The sequence below is a fragment of the Pholis gunnellus genome, assembly GCF_910591455.1.
Source record: "Pholis gunnellus genome assembly, chromosome: 15".
Lineage (NCBI taxonomy): Eukaryota > Metazoa > Chordata > Actinopteri > Perciformes > Pholidae > Pholis > Pholis gunnellus.
The window spans coordinates 15,723,595-15,749,619 of NC_136542.1; the positions used below are offsets into that span (position 1 = coordinate 15,723,595).

At 41.9% G+C, this 26,025-nt stretch overlaps 3 protein-coding genes across 3 annotated transcripts; 1 reads left to right on the forward strand and 2 right to left on the reverse strand.

Moving 5' to 3' along the window:
* Positions 1-1,826: 1,826 nt before the first annotated feature.
* Positions 1,827-5,956, forward strand: tmem54a (transmembrane protein 54a). Its single transcript, XM_079174933.1, has 6 exons — positions 1,827-1,986; positions 3,269-3,465; positions 3,618-3,677; positions 4,005-4,199; positions 4,313-4,450; positions 5,549-5,956. The coding sequence occupies exons 1-6, from the start codon at positions 1,962-1,964 to the stop codon at positions 5,699-5,701; spliced, it is 768 nt and encodes a 255-aa protein (XP_079031059.1). The 5' UTR covers positions 1,827-1,961; the 3' UTR covers positions 5,702-5,956.
* Positions 5,957-6,042: 86 nt separating this feature from the next.
* LOC306707483 (putative histone deacetylase 1-B) lies at positions 6,043-10,736 on the reverse strand. The gene is made up of 14 exons (XM_079174970.1): positions 10,607-10,736; positions 9,769-9,881; positions 9,550-9,667; positions 9,380-9,454; positions 9,139-9,277; positions 8,755-8,896; positions 8,579-8,671; positions 8,393-8,501; positions 8,145-8,285; positions 7,745-7,853; positions 7,483-7,613; positions 7,205-7,375; positions 7,014-7,065; positions 6,043-6,921 (listed from the first exon to the last, which is right to left on the reverse strand). Exons 1-14 carry the CDS (start codon positions 10,656-10,658, stop codon positions 6,894-6,896), a joined length of 1,473 nt encoding a protein of 490 aa, XP_079031096.1. The 5' UTR covers positions 10,659-10,736; the 3' UTR covers positions 6,043-6,893.
* A 619-nt stretch (positions 10,737-11,355) lies between these two features.
* Positions 11,356-23,949, reverse strand: lck (LCK proto-oncogene, Src family tyrosine kinase). The gene is made up of 13 exons (XM_079174236.1): positions 23,827-23,949; positions 22,012-22,124; positions 21,350-21,410; positions 20,677-20,767; positions 19,647-19,745; positions 19,414-19,517; positions 18,863-19,012; positions 18,611-18,763; positions 16,999-17,178; positions 14,806-14,882; positions 12,557-12,710; positions 12,236-12,367; positions 11,356-12,093 (listed from the first exon to the last, which is right to left on the reverse strand). Exons 2-13 carry the CDS (start codon positions 22,117-22,119, stop codon positions 11,891-11,893), a joined length of 1,512 nt encoding a protein of 503 aa, XP_079030362.1. The 5' UTR covers positions 22,120-22,124; positions 23,827-23,949; the 3' UTR covers positions 11,356-11,890.
* Between the last annotated feature and the right edge of the window lie 2,076 nt (positions 23,950-26,025).

The window sequence follows — 26,025 nt, forward strand, 5'->3', positions numbered from 1 at the left end:
TATTAAGAAAAACAAAAAATATGGAAAATGTGTATTTTGTTCATGTTATTGCTGACTGCAAATATTTCAGATATCCAGGGTCTTTGTTCAGCCCTGACCGACAAGATCAATTGTATTAAATATTCTCGTCTTCCCCATCTTAGCAGCGGTATTTACTTGAAGAACAAAAAGGTCCAATTTAGCAATAACTTTGGTATGACAGACCTTTTACTGCAGCCTCCTTCAACTGCTGCTTGTTTGTGGGTCTTTCTGCCATTAGTTTTATCTTAAGTAAGTGAAAAGCCTGCTCACTTGGGTTGAGATCAGGTGACTGACTTGGCCATTGAAGAAAAATATTCCATTCCTTTGCCATAAGCAGCTCTTGTGTTGTGTTCACAGTATGTTTTAGGTCATAATCCATCTGCACTGTGAGGCGCTGTCCAATCAGTTTTGCAGCATTAGGCTGAATCTGAGCAGATAGTTTAGCCCTAAACACCTCAGAACTCATCCTGCTGCTTCGATCAGCTGTGACATCACCAATGAACACCAGCGACCCAGTTCCATTGGCAGACATACATGCCCATCCAAAGCACTGCCTCCACCATGTTAGACAGATGATGTGGTATGCTTTGGATCATGAGCCGTTCCTTTCCTTCTCCACACTTTTCACTTCGCATCATTCTGGTACAAGTTCATCTTGGTTTCATCCGTCCAAAGAATCTTTTTCGGAACTGGTCAGGCTTTTTCAGATGTTTTCTGTTAAAGTCTAATCAGGCCTTCCTGTTCTGCAGTGTTTCCAGTGGTTTGCACCTTGTTGTAAACCGTCTGTGTTTAGATTCATGAAGGCGTCTCTTGATTGTTGACTTTAACAATGGCACCTCCTCCAGAGTGTTATTGACTTCAGTAGATGTTATGAAGGGGTTTTTCTTCACCAAGGTACACCAATTCTTTTAACCTAATAATGGCCTCCTTCACTTGCATTGACACCTTTTTGGTCCCCATGCTGAGAGTTCCAAGGACCAACTACCAACTGCAAATATAACATTTTGAATTCGATTGTCGGCATCATTTGTCATGAAATAGTGACAGAATAGGCCACATCTGGCCATGAAACTGTTTGTCAGACAATTGTCCAATTACTTTTGAGCCTCTGTAATTCCTAAACAGTCATTGTGATTTTTTGGTTTTATCCATTGAATTAAAGCTGAAAGTCTACACTTCAACCACATATTGACTGATTAGTTTCAAATCCATTGGAGTTGTGTAAATAAACAAAATTAGAAAAATTGTGTCATAGTCCAAATACTTATGGTCCTTATGAACCAGGTCACATTTACACATTCAAAGGATTTAAAGAACTAGATGATCAAGCTTAACTCTATGGATACGTAGCACAGTGGTGGAAGAAGTACTGCATCTTTTACAGTAAAAGTAGCAATACCACAAAGATACTCTGTTACAAGTCCTGCATTCAAAAATGTAAGTATAGAAGTACAAATGTATTAACATCAAAATACATTTAAAGTGTCTAAATTAAAAGTAGGCTAATCATAGAATGGCTTAGTTCAGAATACATTCCTAGATTGTAAATAGAGTGGCATTAACGTGTAGATCACGTTAATGTTGTCCCTGGTTTGAATTACTGTTTGTACTGCTGGGTAGCTTAATCGTAACAATAGTAATCCTTATAATAGAGGCCTTATCTTATGATTTAAAAAATGTCCTTTCAAGAATGGACAGAATGGACAGAGTTGCATGTGTTTTTTAATCAGTTAATAACTTTTCCCCTCTCCTTGTAGAGTGAACGTGCTTCGGGGCGGAGCTTCCGCGCAGGTATAGGCGGAAGGTAACGCCAGTGTGTGTGTGTGCAGGTGAGCGGCAGTGGAAGAAGACAACGACGCACCTAAAGTCGTAGTAGTGTCAAAACAGCTGTCAGAAATGACTTCTATACAACTTGTACACTAATATGATCCACGGTTGATATGAAATCCAACATGGGGAATTTAGGTAAGTTGACTCTCACCTGTTTTTTGGTGGAAGTGACAGAATATGTGTTGCGTGCGAAAGTTTCTTTAGGCGTGGTCTGCGCGGTCCTTAACTGATAGTGAACAAAGGTTTTTTGTCTGGTGTTTAGATAACCCAACGCAAAGTGATATCTTATTTTTTCTGTTCATTTAAATCATTGAAAACACCTTAAATTAATTGAGTGGTCGAGCCTCACCTGTAGTGGCCTGCTAGTTTGTTGGGGGGAGCTTCACCTCAATACAAGTGAAACTGTGTGGGCAACCATTGCGTAGGCTTGCTTAGAATTCCTAATTGTTCCTAATTGCGGGCTGTTGTTGTAGTAGTATAGCATGGGTCCCACAGTGTGCCTGCTATCGTTACTATAGAACCTAAATAAAGTGTCCGACATAAAGCAGGATAGTAGTGTAATTATCGGAAAATATAATATCATATTGGGATGAAGAATACATTAAGTTTGATACAGTCACTACAAAATTTAGTAGTAGTTTAAATTCTATCAGTGTTTCTGTTAGGGTGTGTACATCACAGTGACAATATGTGATCATGTGCACTTGCACGGCAGCAAACATTAGACTAACAATATTATGACCAAAACACAGGGACTTTTTTTCTACAGCACCCAGCATAAGGTTTGAATGAGACAGACCAGTAGCAGATATGAGTTTCTTCCCTGACCCGTCAGGCCAGTTCAATGTGATGGGTGGATGTTTAAAATACCCAACCCGAAGCTTTGTCCTGTGTGGTTCAGGAGGGGGTAGGCCGTTATGGGTGAGTGCTGCTTCACCTTTCCTTAAGAGGAAGGGAAAAAAAAGACCCCGTCTCTGAATTTGTCGCTATAGCTGCAGCATGTTGCAGCATTGCAGGGGGTGAGATCTTCAGCTATCTCTGCAGGGGTTGGGGATGATTGGAAGTGTTAAAAGTGTTGTCATGGTAAACTAACCGCTGGCCCGCTTTTTCTTTTCTGTTTTTTTTTTTTGCTCTGCTGAAACCACAAAGCTCGCACACAAGCTCTCAATGTACTGCAGTTACAGCTTGTTCCATATTTCGGATCACAGTGAATAAACTGATTTTGTCTTGTATACTGTGTTCCTGTCAACAACGCTGACGCTCACACAGCTGGTATTTACATACTCTAATATTTGATTGCAGTCAAATGCTTCAGTGTGATGATATGGACTGTCGTACACTTGTTGTAATGAATAAGTTGTATATCTTGTTGGCAGAAGTCCCAATGCTCACAACTAAATATTTCTGCCTCCTCTAGGGGTATGTTGTGCCAACCTCAAGGACAACAAAGCCCTGATGAAGATGGGTCTGGGGCTGGTGCTGGTGGGCCATGTTAACTTCCTTCTCGGAGCGCTGGTGCACGGCGCTGTGCTCAGGCACATCAATGTGCACTCTCTGGCCCGGAACATGGTGTACGCCATCTCTAATGTCATTGCTATTGTGGCAGGCCTGGTGGTAAGTGGTGCGAAAGACTCACTGTGTGCACGAAGAACTTAAAAGCAAATTGTTGTTTAATAGCGGATATTGGTTTAAAATAGTTTTTTTTATTAATATTGTATCATCTGTATCTGTGATGAATGATCTGTCTTTTTTATTGTGCCCCTTAGGGAATTATTGTTGGAATAACTGCCATTGTCCTGTCCAAAAACAAGAGGAACAGGATCCTGGTAAATACTGCTCCCCCTTTCTGTTTGGCACAGCTTCCTCGCTCCTCCATTCAGCACTAACATCTGTCATTTGCTGGCTCTTGTTAGAACCTGCCCTCTGTTTTTGAGTCAGTGCATGTATGTAAATATACAGAAGATGATACCTATTTGAATACATGCAGATATGAAATTCATAGAGATATCTACTCCATGTTCCTAGAGCTTCCCTTTTACATCTACTTGACATTGAAAAGCATGTTATTTGTTGTGAGGAAAAGTGTCTTTTACACACTAGTTCCAGTGTGTAACTAGTGTAACTAACATACTCTTGTTGCGTCGTCTGTGCAGCAGTGGGTCCTTCTGGTCTTCAGCTTCCTGGCAGGTCTCTTGTCGGTCGCCTCCACCCTGGGCCTGTCAGTTTCAGTGGTGAAAGCCATCATTAACAAAGGACGGGGCCTGCTAACACACTGCATATTTTCTGACGAGGTTCACGGCTCTTCCAGCATCACGTACGAATGCCCCTTCGACCCCACCCGGATCTATGTAAGTTGAATATAAATATTTGTCCATCTGCAGTTTTTATATTGACTTGAAAAAAGAAAGAGAAGTGTTTATTGAACAGAGGTGTGCCGTCATCTTTTTTTTTTGTCAACCAGGGCACCACAATCATTCTGTGGGTGCCTCTCATCTTGATGTCGCTGGTGGAAATGGTGTTTTCCTTCCGCTGCTTTGCTGCCTGTACTTCATTCCTCTACCTCTGTCCGTGCAGGAGGCGGCCGACCCGGGGCAGGAGGGTAAGTTGCTGTCAGATCACTGACTCTGTTGACTGTGCTAGAAAAAACCGAGACCTGCATTATTTGTCAAAGGCAGATGTTACGTCATCTCACTGTGTCACGTATAGTAAGTCATTTCAGTCAAGACAGTTGCCTTTTTTAATATAAAAATGTTTTTAGCATAAATGTAAATGGCGCAGGGATGTGTAACATTCAGTTGAAACCGTGAATATTAAAAACCTTCAAAACAGAACTGAAAAATCCATACAGTGCAAGGGACACATACTGTATTGTAAACTTGATTTAGTAAAGGAGAAGTGAATATATTTACAAAAGATATCAGCACTTTCCTGCCTGACGGTGACATTTTTATTCAGAATCGCATACTGTACTGTTTGGGGTTACCCCTGAATGTCTTTGAAACAAGAAACAAAAAAAGCCTATTATACTATTAAGTAACGCTTACGTTCATTTATTGCATCATACCAACTATTTTTACAAGGCTTAGTTAAAAAAAACATTTAATCAAGTCACAGTTCTAACAGTAAACTGACATGTCTTCATTATACCCACAAATGGCACTGTGACTGTGACTTAATTGAATACAAATAGAAGCCAGTGGTCTAGACCTGCTGACAAGGCAAACCTAAACAGAGTAGCATGGGAACTGTGTCCCTCATGATCACATGGTTCGATCTGTGGTTGAGGGTTGGCTTGAAGTTAACTGAAAAAAAGCACACATCAATACTCAGTGGATGTTATCATTGGATTTATCAACCCCTGAACCTCACCAATACATATAGAGAATAAAATGTACTCATGCACTAATGGTTATGTTCTAAGACCATTGTAATAACATTATATAAATTAACTTTACGGTCTGAGAAACACTTCACAATGTTGTCTGGACTGATGTTTGACCAGCCCTATAAACTGGCTGCTTTGTGGTCAGATGTTTAACCTTAAACATGTTGAATCAATGTGTAAAATATGAAAATTTGCAAACAGTGTCTGTATTCAAGAAGTCGTTTCATTCTTGTTGAATGTGATTTTCTTGTTACCTTTTCTAATACCATTGATTTATGCGAGGTAGCGTCTCTTAAATGGAATTCATGTTAGTTTCAGGTGCGTGACCAGGGAGCTGTTGAAAGAGCTGTTGAAAGGCCGTCATTGCCCCCAGAACGGGATCCAGAGAGCGATGCTGGAACTGAGCCTGCAGAGCAGGATGAGCTGCTGGACGACACTGCAGTGGAGCAGAGTGCATGGCTCTGAACCAGCGGAACCTAATGCGATAGGTTGCAAAGCACTTGTCCTGACTGGATGACATGAAACATCTGAAGGTTTTGTATTGAGCGTGTCTGTTACAGATTAAATGTCCAAAGAAGACATTTGTTGGACTTGAAGTCAGCGATGGCATTTTATTTCTCTGGTCAAATACTGCTGTTGGTTTTAAAATATGAGGTATGGTTTGTATGTATTGGGTGTTTTCTTGAAAATAAATACAGAGCACTGCCACCTGTATCTTGAAAGACATTAAATGTAGCAGAGTCAATCATTTCATCAGACTTAACACTTTATAAACAATCTTATTTAGAAAAATGTAACAAAACGAGTAACTTTTCAGGGCAGTTTTTATTGGTGTAAAAAAGTGTTCAATGCACACTGGGGTCTGTCAGATTTAAATGACACTTTTCAGAATACAAATATATACAACAAATTAATTCTGTACTCTGCATATTTAAGTCCAAATTTAAGTGGAATCTAAGCCTGACACCAGCAATTATGTGACAGGACCCAAACAATTTTGATATTTTGTGGCAGGAGTCCGAAAAAGATGAAGATGTCAATGTTTAAAAGGACACATACTAAATTACGACCTAAAATATAGAACTGTAATTTCACTTGCCTTGTGCCATGTAAAAAAAGCTATTCAGGTATACACAACCCTCGTAACCCCTCTTGGTGACCGTAGCAGACAAAAGCAGTGACACAAATGTATTACAGAAAAGGATCTATTGTATAAACATGCTTCAACTGCATTTTTTTAAAGACACATGACACAAGTGGGACTGTAAGACATAACAGAGTAGCCAAAAATATCTATGATTTAAATAAATTAAATCCATCAGATATATAAAAGCATACATGTACTAAGCCATTTTTACAGAGTTACGTCACAAGGGAATAGCAAGTCATAGAATAAAAAGATTAATAAAAAAAAGGAGAAAGCATAGAAAAAACAATACTCAAGTTTGACCTCAGTCCATAAACAGGTAAGGTTGAAAAGGTGTCCTAGAAAACGTTTGGATCCCCATCCCATTCTGAGGGGGCGGGGTCTCATTACAAAGATATAGTTCTTCACGGACTTCGACAGCAGCAGCCTGGAAAGATGTTTTATTCAGAACAATCTCGCTTTAAGATGTGTTCTGATCCGTTGCCTTGGCATCGTTGGCTGCTGAGGACCTCAAGGTGTCTTGGACTCCTCTTTTGGCCTAAAAGGACCCAGAGAAAGGACACGATCAACATACCCAGTAAGCCACTTCCTGAACAACATGGTCAATACGTGTGTGCACTGCTTTCTCACTTTGAGGTGTCCATTTTCTCCTCCTCTGGCACCTTCTCTTCTTCTTTTACTTCTATAAAAGAAAACAAATTCATAGTAATATTATAGGATGATCTGACTTAACATGTTAACTCATAGGATGTACTTAACTCTTTAAATAACAGAACGAGATGAAGAGGGCGGAATGAAAATGTAAAAAAATGGATAAATACCTTTTGTTTCCTCTTCACTTTTCTTCTCCTTTTCTTCTCCCTCTTTCTCACCTTCGGTTTTGGCTCGCTTGGCTTTCTTGAAGCTGGTTGCGTTTCTGCGGCCTCCTTCGCCTTCATCCTCGGAGTCGGAGAACTCCTCCTCACAGGCTATCCTCTTGTCATGAGCACGGACTGAACATTGACAGCGGGGAAGGGTTGAATCAGAACATGGAACGCTAACGTTTCAACGGCTAGATTCATTGTAATTGGAACTTTAGGACTGTGTGAGAGGTTCTTACTGGAGATGCGTTTGTTGGGGTCCTCCTCCTCCTCATCACCACTGTCCTCCTGAACAGCATCCTCTGGGATGGCCTGCATTTGGACTCCCGGGGCGTGGGGCAGCATACGCAGGTTCTCAAACAAGCGCTGCCTAGAGGACAGAAAGCAGGTTCAACGCACAGACCACTAAACAAACAGACGCAAACCGTTACCTATGACGTAGCAAAGTTCTCTACTCAAGTTAAAAAAAACAATAACCGAACAGCAGTTTGATGCACTCACTTGATCTTCTCCAGGTAGTCGTTGGTGTTCTGATTGGTCATGTTGGAGGGGCTGATGTGCAGCTTGAAGTCTGGTCCGAAGTACTCAAAGTAGTCGTTGTACGGGAGCTCTGTCAAGTTAATGAATATGAAGTTATTTTACCGTTTGTATGAGGCTACTAAAAAATGTTCAAGACTATTTTCACCTGCAGGGCAACTAATGCTACTTAAATATTTTGTGGTTTAATGATCAAAGGATCTGGCAACTGACTTCAATAATTCATAAATATTTAATTATCTCCAATACACTGTATAATGCTTCTTTACTGAGACGGTGCTTGATCACCACCATGGAGAAATCCTTTCTCACAATAAAAACCAGACAAACTGATCTCAGTGCAGCATGGGCATAAAAGACTCACCGTTGGGGATGGAGGTATCAAGGGCCACAGCGGTCTCGTATGTCCAGCAGCGTGCCACATTACGGATGGTGTAGCCTCCTCCGCCCAGCATTAGCAGTGGCAGGTTGAAACTCTTCATGTACTCCACACACTTGGCATGGCCTGAGCACGGCATGGGGGGAAAAAAACATTTAGTTTCTCAGTTAAAGCCAGACAGCTGCAGACCACTTTGCTTTAAGTGTCATCAAGAGAGAGATGTTTCAAATGACCTTTAATGGTGAGGTTAAAGCAGCCGAGCCTGTCTCCTGACAGAGAATCGGCTCCACACTGCAGAACCACAGCACTGGGCTGGTACATCTCCATCACCTTGGCCATGATCTACACAAACAACATCTCTCAAATTGCTGCTGTCCAACTACTTAAACACCACAATCAACAAGTCTTTGTTTACTTACGGGTTTGAATATGGCTTCATACGACTCATCGTCAATCCCATCCCTCAGTGGGTAATTCACAGCGTAGTATTTACCCTTACCGGCACCAATGTCCTGCAGAGAACAAGGCATAAGTCAACTCACCGTATGACTACGATGACAACATGAATGGTCTGTTAAATTATTTGCAGGCTCACCCTCAGGTCGCCCGTGCCGGGGAAGTACTCCCCATACTTGTGGAAGGACACAGTCATGACACGGTCTGTGGTGTAGAAGGCCTCCTCCACACCGTCTCCATGATGGATGTCAATATCTATGTACAGGACTCTCTGGTGGTATCTGGAAAGATTAAAAAAAAAAAAGGTTCACTTAAGTCCTAAAACTTTTGATCTAGCCTATGAGAAAATCTCTTTGCCGCCTTTGGAAGTATATTTAACATTCTTTCTGAAAACAAATGTGCCCGTTTAGGAGAACGACTGGACCGTAAACTCATCATCAGTTCCCAAAACAGACCTTTTGAACACCCACTTGTGCAAAACAAAGCTGTACTTGAGTGGCTACGATAGGGCTTTTGTACTCACTTCAGTAACTCCAGAATAGCGAGTACGATGTCGTTGACGTAGCAAAACCCAGAGGCCTCAGACTTCTTGGCGTGATGCAGGCCTCCGGCCCAGTTGATAGCAATGTCTGTCTGTTGCTTGTTCAACTTCACCGCACCGGCTGGAGCACAGAGAAGAATTAGCAGCCTGCTTGTACTGAAATGAACGGATTACTGGGGCAGCATGTCACCGTTTGAGCAGTATTTAAAAAAAAGAGACTTACCAACAGAGCCCCCTCCTGAGAGCTGGCAGAACTCAAATAAACCATCAAACACGGGACAGTCCTCTCCCACATTAACTGCAGAAGCAGAGAAACGGACATAAACAGTTAGTTTGATGAAGATGAAAACAACATTCAATGAAAGCAAACTACACCTCTCCGACCCAACTTACATCTCTGCATTTGTTTGCTGTACTCCGACATGTTGTCCGGTCGAATTGAACGCAGGAACTTGATGTAGTCGTCGCTGTGATACTTGGTCATCTCCTCTCCGCTGGCTTTATGTGGACGCTGAAACACAAGAGGACAAGTCAGTTCCCGGGGCACAACGAGACGAGCTAGTGAGGTCCAGAAATGTGACTGAGAAGCACCGTTACTGTAATATAACATACGTATATCTCCATCTTTCTGTAGAGGCCATAGTTGAGCAACAGGTTGTGTGTCATGCGGATTCGGTGGGGCTTCATGGGGTGCCCCTGGCCATAGTAATAATTTCCAACATCACCTGGAGGGAAAATAAAACACACCAGGCTGAATTATTTGTTTATTTCACATGCAAAAGTTGAACAAATGTAGACGTGAAGTAGACGGTAAACACTGAACATGATAACTTCCTGTTCAGACCCTGAATGGGTCGTGATGGTCTCCGACAATACCATCATGCACGTCGGTAAAGATCCTAACTCCAAAACACGGGAGAGTCAAATTGCTTCCACTACAACTACACAAAGTGCCCAGCTACACTTTCACGGTGGCGCTTTGTTACAAACATCGATTAATGTCGACTAAAACATGTAATCCTCCGCCGAACTCCCTCGCATTTTGAAGGCAGCGAGATGAGCCATTTTAATGCGAGCTTGGCGTGAGCGTTAATTGCGGCGACAATGAAGTACTGATATCCCCCATTGTTAGCTCTTTAGCTAGTGGCCGTAACTAATCCAGCTCAAAAACTACCATCCGGTACGTAAACGGGTTGGAAATACATTTCGGGGGAAACCCGTGCATTCGGGGAAGCCGATGCAATACTAGCGGGGCATTAATACTCTGTGTGGGTTTAGCGACGCTGATAGACGGAGATGATGAAAGCCGCCTGCTACTCAAGCTAGCTCGGTTAGCTAACGTGCCTGGTTAGCAAGAGGTGGAATAAACGGCAACCTTTGTTGGCGCGAAGTGGCGGATTTCAATCATCCGCGCGGCCGCTTGCTACATTATAAGCACACGAGTACTCACCATCATAGTAGTAGCAAACTTTTTTCTTTGTTCCTTGGGAAGTAAGCGCCATTTTAGTGCTTTTTTGGCTGGCTTTCACCGCACACTGCAGGAGACAACAGCGACGAGAGGCGGATAGTTTTTATCACGTCCAATCAATGGGAAGTAATGTCCGTTGCTGTCAACAGGGGGCGACAGAGTGCTCCCCTCTCTGTGTGCGGTTACTCGTGTGGAAGTTCTTTCACTCTATTTAACAGTTTGCACTACCTGCTCATCAGTGGTGGTCTTGTGGAAAAAATACTTAAGACCCCCTTCTCCTGATTAAAAGTAGCAGTGCCACAATGTAAAAACTCCATTACAAGTGCAGAAGTAGTAAAATGTACTTAGAGTAGTACTGTTTCTCATTATGCAGCAGAATGGCTCCAGTATTACATTCATTTATGTGATATTTTCAGATTATTATAACTGATGCATGGATGTGTGTGCAGCATTTTAATAATGCAGCTGGTCCAGGAGGCGCTATTATGTTTAACCTACTTTGCATATGCCTACTTGTGTTTGTTAATGCATCATATCTAATAAGTTTGTATCTCAAAAGTATAAGGTGGAATGGAAAAGTAAAAATATGGCAGTACTGATGAACAGAACATGTACTTGAACATTTCAAATAACTACAGTTCTGTGCTGAGCAACTGCACCAAGTAACATTTCACCACTGCTGCTCAATTTCATTGAAAGACTACGTGCATGATAACAAATACATATTTTGAGGGGCTTACTGATATTTATTGGTATGTCTGGAGGAAAATGTTGCCATCAGCACACAGGATCAAAACTGTCCAGAGTTCAGTATGATTGAATTTAATACATTTACATAACAAATCATCTGAGCATTTTTGTATGTTATGAAACATATCAGCAACATTTATCAGACTGCAGAGATCAAACACAGATGAAGCACTTTGACGGTATTTACATCTGAATAATGAGCACCGGCAGAGCAGCTACTTATTCAGCGACATCAGGCAGTTCAGGCTGCATGGTGATCACTCTCCTTTCTCCTCTTGGCTCTGCAGTGATCCAGCTGTTACAGGAGTTTCCATGAGATTGTATCTAAAAGGCCACTTCCAAATAAGTTTGGTGCAGAAACAAAGTAATCTTATTTGGAATCTCAGTTTCTACCATATCAATATAAAGGCATGTACTCTTCAAAAACAAACAAAACAAAATCCCAGCATCCATTTTTACAGGCTTCGCCTGTTTGAGTACATTTGTTGTAAGTCTGTATGTCTTTCTGTCGCCCAATCAGGGCTGTTCCTGGTACTGCCTCTCTGTGGCAGTCAAGAAATCCTCCAGAACGCTCCTCAGGTACTCGAAGGTGGGCCTGTCCTCTGGGTTTTCCCTCCAGCACAGACTCATGACGTTATGAAGTCCATCTGGACAGTTTTCCGGCTTCGGCATTCTGTAGCCCCGCTCCAGGTTCTGGATTACCTCTGGGTTGGACATACCTGAACAACAGGTGAAATGTAGTAGATTATGGATATGCTGCTGTTTTCAGCAGTTATATAATCTATGCTAGAATTGTAATTTGATGATTTTATAAAATGATACTGTGATGGACAGGTATGAGTACAGTGCATGAGTATTTACCAGGGTAAGGTATGCGTCCATATGTCACTATTTCTGTCAGGAGGATCCCAAATGACCACACATCCGATTTGATGGAAAAGGTGCCATAGTTTATAGCCTCTGGGGCGGTCCATTTGATGGGGAACTTTGCACCTAACACACGGAAGAAACTTTATTTTTCAAAACAAGCATGAACACCTTGTGATTACATTTAAAGTGATTACTTCCCATGTCAAAGGCACTCAAACTGAAGTCTTAAAAGACATCTTCTATAGCCTGAAAATGAGGTTCAACGGTTCAAAAGAACATGTGATGTAAGGGATTTCAACAAGGTCTCGTTACCCTCTCTTGCTGTGTATTCGTTGTCCTCGATCAGCCTTGCCAGTCCAAAGTCAGCAATCTTACAGATGAGTTCATTAGACACCAGAATATTGGCTGCTCTCAGGTCTCGATGAATGTAATTTTTCTCCTCGATAAAAGCCATGCCATCAGCCACCTGCAGGGGGCAGCACATCATTAGACAAGCCCTATGACCGTATGTTCAGTGTGAAGGGACCTGTGTCTGTTTTCATATTGTGCAATATTCATGTGCGTTGGACACATGAACTGGTTTGGTGAGCTCCCAAAGCAGGGAGTTTACCACTTCCCCAGGTCAGTTCCTTTCCTTACACCCTTTACCTCCGTACTCCACCCAGGTACACAGCTGCGTCTGCTCTACTTCCTGATATGAAAAGCTGCAGTCCTGCCTTTACCTCAGCCTACTGCAGACTGGCTGATTATTCCAGTGACTGTGGGTTTCTGACTCAATCAAATACTACATGAGTCATTTCTACATTGGCAGACCTCAGAGGGAATTTGATACTTCACCTAATGCAATAAGCATTTGGTGTGTGAGGGATCTAAAGATTTCTACAGAACTCACAACCCACAGTTGATACGCATCTGTGTCTTTTATGTCTGTGTGTGTTTGTTTGTTTATACATCTAACTCGCTACGTTTTTCTGGGTCAGCGGTGTATATTTCAGACACAAGAATCTGTCACATAGGTGTGAATGGCCCCAGGGGGCCTTGTCAGAAATGTGAGATGTATATGTCTGAGTATTTCATAAACGTCTGTCGTTATGACTCCACTCTCAGGCAACTCAACGCCTCTTTACTCTCCGTTTGATTGTGGTATGACTCAATATGAAACTTTAAACCATTACTTTGGCATTCATTGAATTAGATATAGCTTTACTCTGCTTTAAGTAAAGTACATTTGAGTAAAACCTCAAGCCCCTCTGATTACACACATTTTCTTTTTGCAGGGATAAGGATGTGGACAGTGTCCAATACCAGAGCAAGGTCATCAATCACTCGACGACGTTGGAGTTACTTGCTTAGTGCTTTAACCGCAAATGCTATCTGTGCATGATGATTAGCTTGAAAGCATCTTTCGGTAAAATATGTTCACCACAAAGCGCTGTGTAAACCCCTACCTTTGTGCGCCGAGCTCTGAGGCGTCATTGTCTAGTTGGGCTTAAGAATCTCTTGTCTTGTTAGACTTTGAAAGTCTGTCTTCCTGTGGTTGTATTTTCCATTCCCACAACCACACTACATGTAGGCCTAAGTCAAAGTTCCTTTCCTGGCGTGTAACATTTCGAGAAGTAGATGTGGGCTTGTTTATGCTTATAGAGCTAGATAAGAGGACTGATATTCTCATATCTTTATGCTAAAAGAAAAAGCTAAAGCTAGAAGCTTAGCTTAGCAAAAAGATTGGAAACGGGGGGAAAAGCCGAAGGTAAAAATAAATCTGCCTACAAACAATTAAAGCTCTCTAAACTATCCAGATATTACATGTTAAGTAAGCTTTAGGTGGTAGGTGGAATTTGCTACCTTTCTCCCTGTATCCAGTCTTTGTGCTAAGCTAAGCTAACTGTAGCTTCACATTGAACTAACTAACTAACTCAAGCAAGAAAAAGTGTATTTCCCAAAATGTTGAACTACCCCTTTAACTTGCAGTCCGACCTGCATGTCCAAACATCTGGCTTGACTGACAAGACGTCAGGCCTTCATATTCACAACATTAACTTTGGTATGGGTGACCGTTCTCAATGGTTGTCACTTCGGCAGAGCTGTGACGGAGCATCTTACTGTACGTTGATGAAAGAGAAATTACAAATTGAGAGAAATTGAGCAATATACAAAAACGCATAATGTGTATTCAGCATCTGGTTTTGCCACCATGCCCTCATTTTTATAATTTGAACTGAGTCGGCACCGTGAGCAGATAAAAATAATCGTGTGAAAGAATTCTTATGGGGCAATTTGTCTCCTATTCAGGCTGTTTGATCGTAACACAGTTTTATTTGTGCCGACATGTCTAGACCGAAGTTCATCACAATACACATGCACCTCTGCTCATACACTCATCCAGCTCTGTCGTTATTACAAGGTTAGTGTTGAGTGTAAGCCTCATTACAACAATGGCCAGTTTACGTCTATGAGGATCACGCTGAGAGAATAGGAAGGGATGAAAGGGAATCTGGTAAATTCGAGTATGGAGATAAGAGCACACAAACATTGATAGTAAAAAAAAAGAGATGTCTTGCCTGAGCCGCCATGTCTATCAGAGTGTTCATGGGCACATTGCCTCCCTCCGTTGTTTTCAGGTAATCCACCAGGCTACCTGTAAAAACAACATTCAAGATTTTGCTGACCAATTTGAATTTGTATTACAAATCATGCCACAACAGGTAGTTGACTCTAGCAACCTATTTCTGCAAATTATGAACGACCACCACCAGTACATCCTTGATATTACAGATGTATACGCCTGTTTATTGTATTGTATTTGAAGGCACTATGTACAGATGATTAAGCAATACGTTTTAATATTAATTGGAAAACAATTAAGTCATGCTTTGTCCAGAAGACTGATGATATTTTCCTTGGGTCCAAAAACATCATGATTCCCCACAGACACAAATAGACAGTTGGACCAGAAATAGCACTTCAAATCGGGGAACATAACATTGTGAGGAAGTACACGGAGCATCTGTCAAGTTGATGCATAGTTTCTGACAGCAGACTTTGTGTTGAGTTTGATTAGCAGAGAACAATACATCTGCATGCCAGCCAACCAAGTCAAACCAAAGGAAATAAGAGGAATGACTGTGCCAGGAAAGAGGAGGCCTTTGCTCTTCTGCTTAAGTCCGGAAGACGGCTTTTGAAGTCTGAGAGCCAGAGGAACGCTCTTTGTCAAGGTCACAAAGGGAAGTTGGAATGACACGCCTGTTATTTTCCATCTTTGTTGCCTCCGACAATAATTTAAAAAAAAAGGACAAACTGAAAAGACGGGCTCTCCGAGCCATCCTTTTCTCTTGACAACAGAGGCGACGATTGTGTCCTGTTCACACGTGGACAGCGGACAAAGAGGCAGCCTCATGTAGAGCCACTGCTGTTGGTTTACAGGCCACTCATACAAGACCATACAAAGGCACTCCATTCAATACAACTGTAAGGCTGTTGCTTTGCTTGTGACAGCATCTCTCTATGCATTTTGTTATTGTTCCTCCCAGGGAAAAAGATCTAGACTTCTGAGGTCAAAGTGAAACAGATAGTGGATCACTTCTATATGTATGCAGCATTTGGGCATAACAAACTATTGCAGTGCAGAAAGCTCGTAGTATGGAAAGTTGTTTGCAGCTCTTACCATGACCCCGTTTTATTACTTGTGTTTGTGAGTCGCAGTACTTTCACACGCAGTTTGCTTTGTAAGAAAGGAGGGAATGGAAACGGGAGGCACAATGCTGAACAAACTGCCGTCAACGAAGTTTGTTAAGGTCACAGTGTTGGAATATTTGTGTACATGCGTGCATGTGCTTGTGAGTGTCTGTGGATGCACGTGCGTAATACAGACTCTGGGAAGTAGCCAAGTATCATCAAGGGGTCTGGGTGAACAATAAGCTGGTGAATCACCCTCTCCTTGACACCCCCTTGACTCAGACTCAGCCAGGGGAGACTTCCCCTCAGTGAGTAAACACCAGTGACCTGTCTGGAGGGGGGCCTGGAAAAGAAGTGAAAGTTCATGTTTGCTTTGAAACATTTCAGCAAAGAGCGGCGAATACAGGAGCGGCGTGAGGAGAAGCTGGAAATAGCCTATCAAGCCTATCAAGCCTCTTCAGCGGAGCGGCATGCTCTGGGAGGCAAGTCTCATGACTTTGCTCCCTTATTTAGGTTTGCTCTCACTGCTGCATTCATGTCCAGTCGCGGGTGATGATCGTGCGCTATCAAACACAAATATACATTCAACAGAGTCGCTGAAGTGCAGCACGCGTATGAAAACACGATGACTCATGAAAGGGTTGAAACACATAGGGCAGCTCATGTCTTTGGTTCGAGGATGTGCTCTGGCAACCGTTGTCCGATACCAGATCAACATGTTTGGTCCTGAACGTCTACTATTCACCACTGTCTATAAAATGCTTTCTGTGTCTTTGCTCGAGGCGCCGACCTTACCTTGATGGCACCGCCTTTAGTTAGTTAGATTATGGAAATAATCGTTTCAGGCAGGCTTAGACATATTCCAGATGACTAAACGGAACTGAGAGGAGTTGGTATGAGGACAGAAGGATTTCTTTTTAATTTAGCTTCAAATGAGCATTCATTTCACAAAATGACCCTGGGAATCAAGTTTTCCTTTTCTTTTGATGCTTTCAGTGATATTTGGAATTCCCTCGTGATGGTTAGCGTTATTAGCAAAATGCCTCAGGCTGTGACACTTATACAGTATTTCCACCCACCATTTTCCATGTACTCCGTGACAATATAGATCGGCTCCTGGGTGACAACGGCGAAGAGGCGGACGAGGCGTGGATGCTGCAAGTTCTTCATCATGTTGGCCTCTGCCAGGAAGGCTTCCACCGACATTGTTCCCATCTTCAGGTTCTTAATTGCCACAGTCCTGTCATTATTGTAGATACCTGAAAATATACATTTAGTCATCAGCAGGATATTGAAAGACATGGATAAAAAAAAAAGAGACTTAGAGTCTACAGCTATGCCAGCAGCTCTGTGAGGCTGGACAAACGGTGCTAACGTCCTGATGTTAAGCAGGTATAAGGTTTACCGTGATCACCATTTTAGTTTAGGCCATCAGCGTGCTAACTTTTGCTATTTAGCACTAAAAGTACCACAGGGGCTGATTGTGATGTCATTAGTTTTGCAAGAATTTGTTCATCAAACAAAGTATTGAGTGATTGGAATTTTGATTTGATGATGGGGCTAGACTAAGAGTCAGAGGATGCCTTAAGTCATTGGGATTCATCTTCTTGGGACCATGAATATTTGTGTTAATCCACCCAATAGCTGTTGATCGATTTCACTTCAAAACAAAAATGTCCACCTCATGATGTGCTTGAACAAAAGTTAGGAGATAACCAAAGTCAGGCTGAAAAAACCTCGTCACATGAACGACTACACTGTTAAACGTAAAAGTAAACCAAGAATGCTTTCATCTCAGCTTGAAGGGTTCATAAACACAGTTGTTATGTCATGACGTCATGAATTAAATATGTGCTAAATCAGAAAACAGCTCCACATGACTCTCGCGCAAACAGGATCTGGTTCCAGATCTGGTTCACTAACACACATGCCAATCAAAGCCACAGCCAACCAGTTCCATCTTCAGTCATGTAACACGGTGAGCATCTCTCACCGTGCATGAAGCGTAGCAATGGGAACAGATTGCATTCACCATTCAAAGCATTCCTCCGTATTTTCATGATAATTCACAAGAATAAACACCTCATAGCAAGCGACAGTGTCATTACTCAAGCATGTCCTTGAACCAGTGTTTGGATGAGGATAGAAAAACAAATACAATGCCAGACGCCATGCAAGAAGATATACTGTAAATAGAAAGTGGCTGTGAATGAGGAAACGTTCCATGGTTGGCAATGTTTATCTCTACAGTGGTTGTTTGTCATGTGGAATTGTGCTGGCAAATGCGGATGGAAAATAGAAGGGAACTACCCGTCCAATTGAATAATAAGGGGGCTGTGTCACAGATTATTTCAACTGATATCCTCGGGATCAAAACACATTCCTCCAATCCGTGAGCTCTTTGGAAATGTATATTTATGTAGTTTGAGTCATGTTGCATAACGGGGGTAATACCTCTAATCATTCTCCAGTTATACCAGCTCATACAAGCCTACAATTATGACTGTGTTGAGGAAACTGTGCCATGGCTGAAAGCTTTAGCAGCCCCACAGCTCCATTGAGCGACTGGGCTTCGTACATGTGACGTGTCGGTGAAAAATGACGCAAACTCCCGTGTGCACAAAATGGAAAAAAATAAATGACTGAACTGAAAGTCAATCACATCCCCACATTGTCCTCCCTGTCACTTACCCATCCACACTTCTCCAAACTGCCCTGCTCCGAGCCTGCGCTCCAGCTTCAAGGACTCGCGGGGAATCTCCCACTCATCCTGCCACCAGGGCTTCTGCGGTGCCCTCGACTGACACGGCTTCACCAGCTTTGTGCACAACCCGTCTGCTTCGCCTGGACGACAGAGAGAAAGAGAGAGGAGACAGGTTACATATTGTTCCGATGAAGACCCGACAGTGATCTTGATTAGTCCTCCCAACGGGCTGCACGCACGTGAGTGATGCTGGACGAGCTCCTTCAGCGAGATAAAGGAGATCTTGGCTGTGATGTAGAAGCCGCCGTTGTCCATGTTGCGAATTCTGTAGTGCTTGACTCCTTCCCCAGTGTTGTGGTCCAAGTCCCTGATTGATAGGGAGAATGACCCTGGAACAAACAGGAAGCATATTCTGATGTGAGATTATTTTTGCCCGATATATCTGAAAATCACAAAGCAAATTAGCTTTAAACTTCGGCTTGGAGGGCTTGTGTGTCACATTTTGATATATTCTGTTATTGGTGTAAATGAGTATCTATGTAGGGCACATCTTAGCCAACACAAAGAGTGGAATGAGAGAGAAAAGCAAAACAAATTGAACAGAAGCAAGTTAGAAAGCAGGAAGGGGGTTTCTGGGAAATGGGTGGTATTTTATAAACACTGCCATTAATAACAAGACTTGAGTGACACAGAGGATGTCGTTTTTCTGCATTGTCTCACTTGTATAACGATTATACTGATATCATTTTGGCTAAATATGAGTCAATGCCATGATGACAAAAAGGTTCACCTGGGGTTGTCTCGCTCTCTCGAATCAGGAAGGAGCCCATCGTGTTCCCAGGAGAGAGGAGGAGCCTCATGGCTTCGTTTCTAGAAATGTTCTTAAAGAACCACCTGCAGCAAAAACACACAACTTTGAGCTAACCACTTCCCACGCCCCCAGGGGCACAGCACGCACGGTACGAGACTTTGAAGGCTGAGTGACATGGTGCTGAGAGCAGTATCATTTCCTGTGTGACGTACGGTTCAGTCTCCATCGTGGTCATTGCAACAAAGTTGTGCGGGATGTAGCCCTGCTGGCCTGTGGTGAGAGACTCTGCCAAATACCATTCTGGATCGTCCCTGGATGTCAAAAGAGACAAGAAACAGCAATGAGAGAGTTTACGCTTAGACTTTTTGGGGATGAATAAGTACACCTTCAGAATGCATGATCACTGCATGGAATGAACCGCACATGTCTCGTCTTACAAATCAGCAGAAGGCCCAGAACAGATACTCACTACAAGTAACATACAATATTCACCACATTGTATATAGCTTTGACAGGAAAAGTTACTCCCTGAAATCAAAATGATCATATTTTCAAAGTAATCTTCGAGGCAAAAGGAGTATTAAATCATATTTTATTTTATCATATTTTATTAAGTGTTTAATTACAAATGTTGTAAATTGTGTCATTATGGTCCAATTCCAGGTATATAGAACAATTCATTTATTTTAATATATTTAGGATTGTTTGCCCCAAAAAACAGATACATTTAATCAAAAAGATAGAAAACATGTGTTATATGTGTCATCTTATATTTCCAGACATATTACTGAGGTTATGACCTTTTTGGCCTCATTGGTAGGTATATATGCTCCACATAGGTTTCCTCTCTTCAATCCATGATGTTTTTTGAGATTTTTGCCTTTATTAAATAGTTAACAGCAGAGAGAGAGACAGGAAACATGGAGCCACAGCGAGGGGGATTGACATGCAACAAGTCCCCGGTCAGAAAGTTGAATACATGACACGTACGCCTTCTGCCTTCGGATGAAATTTGTTCTCTTCGCTTACTGCAAGGTAGAGCGCAGCACATAGAGCAGGCACTTGCAGGTAAACGTCATTAAAAAAGTGACTACGTCACATACAGCTGTTATCTCATTGGTTGCTTTGAAAGGTCAGCTGCAACCAAGGTCGTAGTTGAAATAATATGAAATATGGGCTGAAAAGCTGATAGAAGTCTTTCTATTCAGCTCCAAACCTACTAGATGTCAATCAGCAGCTTACTTGTTGATGATCTTGAGCTTGTCTCCCTTCTCAAAGCCCAGGTCACCATCATGGTTGGGTTGATAACTGTATATGGCCACCACAAGGTTGTCTGCAAGAGGAATATCGTACGTTTTTGTCAAACAAAAAATATATTATATATATATAGGGGATAGTAATTACTCACAAATGTAACTGTTGTAATAAATAAAAGCTGTGTTGTTGTGTGCCGGGTGTTTGAATGCCCTTGATTCTGATATTTTGACAAATGGCTGCCGCTAAAGGCTCAATGTCAATGAATGGAGATAGTGGTGCATTGCTGTACATATACAGTGTGTATGTACATATATACCACAAATCATTGTGGCTAGATTGGCTTTCTGATAGTTATAAGTGTAATTTAATCCATAAATATATCATACAATGAGGTAAACAATTCAAATTGTTGTGGGAAAAAAAGAAAAAAGAAGATTACCCAGTAAGAAAAAAAAAGCATATTAATGTATTTACAATATATTTAAATATAATTCACATATGTATTCAATCCCACTGTAATGCACACACTTAGTATTTACTTGTAATATATGGATACTTCATTAACCTAACACTGCCATTCTCTTTTTTCCACATTTTGCCACCTCTTTACTTTACTGAGACACTGAAACCCGCAGAAGGACAGACTGCATCGTGTTACCTGGTAATGGAGACGTAGGAGGTGAATGCTGTGATGGGTATGGAATCAGCTGGTCTGTGTACTGGTGAGGGAACAGCCAAGATTAGACTCGCAACTTAAGTTGAGCTTTCCAAAGAACAATAGAAGATTCATGCAGTAAAACAAGGCACTATCTCATGTCACATTCGCAGTAAAATGTCACCGGTAACAGTTTCGTTTTTTTTCTCCCAGACAAAATGTCTCGACCTATTGTGGCACACACGCAGGTGGCTTTCTCCTTCATTTCTAATCTAATGGGACATCTAACTCACACGGAGGAAACAAACCACTGAGGGAATAATTACTCCCCTATTTAATCACACGCACAAAAGAGAACTTCCCTCGCGAGTTATAAAACGTTGGCTGGACTCAAACATGCAATAACACATTGTTTTTTTTTTATTCTCTCCGGGTAACGGTTACATCATTGACACAACATGACATGAATTATGGGAGCCCTTGTTGTGTTCACACCTTCTTATGTGGATGACCTCCAAGTGGTCAATCACATTGAACCACGCTGTAACCAAAAACCCATTCATGTGAAGCTCACTCACACGCAGACACTCATTCACTCATACCTCACAGTGTGCGATGCACTGACACAAGCCTGGGCCACTTACACAACGTACATGGACACTTACTGGATTGCATGACTGGGGAGGGATGGGACAGTTGCAATGTTCACACATTTCATCCAGGTTCTCCATCCAGTCTCCATCCGAATAGTCCGAACTGCAGTTACATCCCATCTTTTCTGCAATTTTAGAGATTAAGATGGGCGTCAACATGTTCCTAAGATATTGATTAGGCCTACTCATATTGTAATGGCAAGAAATTCTCTAATGGCGGTATTTTGTTCTGTTTATCAGCAGTTTTCAGGCATCATGCTCTGCATTTGGAATTGCAGACGTCAAACACTGTTAGGAAAACAACAATAACAACAAAAACAGAAAGAAAACAACTAAAATTGTGGCTAAAACTAACAGAAGACACGAATGTTTTCGCTTCCGGAAAAACTGCCTTTAATCGGATGTGACCGAGGGCCTCGCCTCAAAATGGAGGCTCAGCGGTGAATCAGGCTGGAAACTAAAAGCCTAACACTTTTAAAATGTTCCATTTTAGGCACTAAACTGACACCATATATGGAACCTGCACACACCAGTCTACTGAAATCACATCCAGAGCTGTGTGACGCAGGTACATTGTTACGACCGCCTGCAGCGTTGCAAATCGCAGGCGTTACATGTTCCAGTTCTACTTCAGATCTGAACAGTATAGGCTTTATAACATTCTAAAAACACTAATCTTGTATAATCCAACAACGCGTGTGCTGTGCTGTGTTTTACACTGGCTTTCTCAAGCTCACTTGGCTCCCTTTGGGCCACTCTTAGAACAGGGTCAGTGGGCTAATCGCAGCAGCCCAAAGGCTCAGAGCTGTGAGAAAAATCTGGAGAGGCCTGACCCAGCAATAACAATAACAATCCACCACTGTACTGAGACCCCGAGGAACGAAATCACTGTGATCCACCAGGGTATGAAGAGGTTTTTTAAAAAAAATATCTATTATCAGTACTGCTACGCCTACTGGCCAGCACTCAGGGAGTCACACACACAAAGTCAGCATTTTCCATTGAGGGGCTACCCTCTTCTCTCTATGATCTGCAGCTGATGGCCTTTTCCAAACAAATACTGATGACTGTTATTGTTTGCAAAGTATTATGGGTATGTCGATGGTCGTGTGAGGGCTGTGAGAATGACCGAAGACATTCTGGCTTCGTCAGTGAGGCTTGTAGGCTAATAAACTACACTTTTTCAGCAAAAATGGGGAAAACGCCATAAAAGAAGCCAAATTTACACATTGAAAAAACTATTTTTTTATATGGATTTTCTTTGCGTTGAACCTTTTTCGGTCCAATGTTAACGTCTCACAGACAAATTAGTTTTTTGTGCTTCACGTACGATCATCATCACCTTCATCACCTTATCTCTCATAAAGTTACAGCTGAATTTAAAAACACATAAATACCTGGAGTTTATATTTGATTTGATTTTTTAAACATATTAATAAGATACAGGTGCATATTTGTATTATAATGAGAAAGCAACTTATTGCTCTTATGTGGTCTTTTTTGTAAAACAGATTTTTATCAACAGAGAAAATGAACACCAGCATCTGAATATGTTTAGCAATTAGCCTTTATGTTAAAATCATGCAACAACAAAATATGGATTTCAGTATGAACATTGTTCTTCTCTATACATCAACGTTCATATACTGTATTATCTAAAAGTCAATAGATTTTCTCAACTCTCAACAAACCTTCTGATTTATTTAGCATATTTTATATTACACATATGATAATTATAGGGAAATGATTTACCTTAAAAAACGGTCTTTTCATCCTTTATATTCCAAACGTATGTATTGCTGATAGACTCACAAGGTTGAGACTTACCTCTTGAAATATGAAATGTCTCTTCAAGCGTCCAATATCAGATTTCCCGAGCCGCCATAGAGATATTCTTTATTGAATAGTTATCTTTTTTTTTAAAAGAGCTATTTAGCAATAAGTGAGTTTGTCACCGCTGGTGTGAAGATGTCATCTTCCGCTTCTCTTATTATAACTAACTCTTAGCTAGACGTGCTGGTGTGTGTCTGTACACGCGCAAACACACACTTAGGAGGAGTGGAGGAGAGCGACTCGCAGAGTTTCCTGTCGTTGAAAGTTTGAGGGTTGCTCTGCAGGCTGGTAACAGGTGCTTCACCTTGCAGCTGTGTGTGAGCAGGGGGAACGTCATGGGCTCCATGGTAGTAAAGGGGTCAGGGCAGCACTTCTCCCAGAGATGTTTCCAGTACAGTTTAAAAAAAAAAGGAGGCTATGGTAGGGCTGTAAGTCAGGTGAGGTTGTAATTATATTTTTGTACTTTTGTGCGTAACATCTGTGCGTCAGTGACCTTTAACGTGAGGAGCACAAACGTAAGGTTGAGGAGTTATTTGATAAGGTTTCAGCTTCACACTGATCTTAGCAGTTTTATAATGAATCATCATTCATAACATTTGCAGTAATGCCAAACAAATTTTAATTCTGGTGATTTGGGACAGGCGTGTTTCCTCTGCAGAGGGTTCAGGCCTCGGGTTTATTATGAAGACAACAAGGCTATTTTTGTCAATCGCACATGTGGTTTGTATCTGTTCTTCTTGTGGTCAGCGGACCATTTAAAAATAGACGTTGGCCTATGTGAAATTAATAAATAAAATGAGTCGCAAATATCTCACTCACAGAGGAATAACCAAACAAGTGTCAATCAGTGGATGACCCTCCTACACATCAGCATTTTAACCAAAAGTTCAAATGAGGCCACATTATGGTCACATTTAGCCCCGAGAAGCGACATGAATAGTGGTCTCTCAGAATGCTTACAGCCTGCGCTGGTGCGTTTTCTACCTTACAGGCACCTCCGCTGAGGGCCGCGTCTCTTCTCTTGTGGTTAACGGCTGCTGCTACAGAGCACGCACTGGCAGGAAGTCAGTCCAAACATTACAGGAAGTGCACAGACATGTGTGCTTAGAAGACTGCCACAAAGCAGATTTAGTCTCACTTGATGAAAAAACCTGAGCTCACTCTTTTTTTTTTCCGTTAAAGCACATAACAAAGAGCGTAAATCTAGGAGGTATAGTTTCACTTTTGTTGGGGGGGTGGGGGGGGGTTTGATAGTAATGTATGTTTCAGAGTATTTTACTGAGCTGATTTAAACAACCCAGCATCCATTGTATTATATCTGTCTCTGAGGGGATGATGGAAAGATACAAGAGCCTCACCATCTTTGGAGATCTGCTTTTGGCAGGCCTCGTGAGCCTTTAAGGGTATTCCTACTTCTAAATGTGGTTGGAAATCAGATTATGTTACGCATTCGAATCAAGATGCTATCAATACGCAGAAAGTTTTCCAAACCTCGTACCGACCCGCTCTGCGCTGCAGGTGTTGGCCTCTTTCGTGTGAGCGAGTGCTGCTTCAGTTGTGCTGCTAATGCTTACTCGTGTACGCTTTAAAACCAATTCAAACAGCATGCATTTAGAAGTTTGTTTAGTTTCAAAACAAACTAAAAAGCATATCATACCACATGTCATTGTGGTATGATCTGATTTTAAATTTGTTTAGTTTCAAAACAAACACTCCCAATACCAGCTTCTGCTCATGCGATGACACGAGGTATGATATGGTGGAAGAGTTCAAGTGAAACTATCTGCAGGGCAGAGCTGAGTGGCATGAGAAGCACAAGTCTGCAGAGCTTTACTTTCAAAGCAGAAGCTGGAGATTGGAGGCCTCAAGGTACAATACCTCGGCCCCTGTGCATTTTCCATATGATATTAATTTCCACTATCGAGGTCCAACGTCACACATGAGGACATGTTATGTCCTGACGTATGCCACATTAGGATCAACACAGGAGCCGCACTCTGCCAAAGGCATATTTGATTTCTCGTTTGACTAATTATGTGCAACAATGTCTGTGGTTTCTGGGACCACATTCTTATGTTTGGATATCACACGGGGTCGTGAATGTCTCGTGGCAGGAAAGAAGAGACTATTGTGCAGGACGGCGTTTCCACCGAGGATGGGTCTGATGAAGCATGTGGTGACATTTAGCCTGGA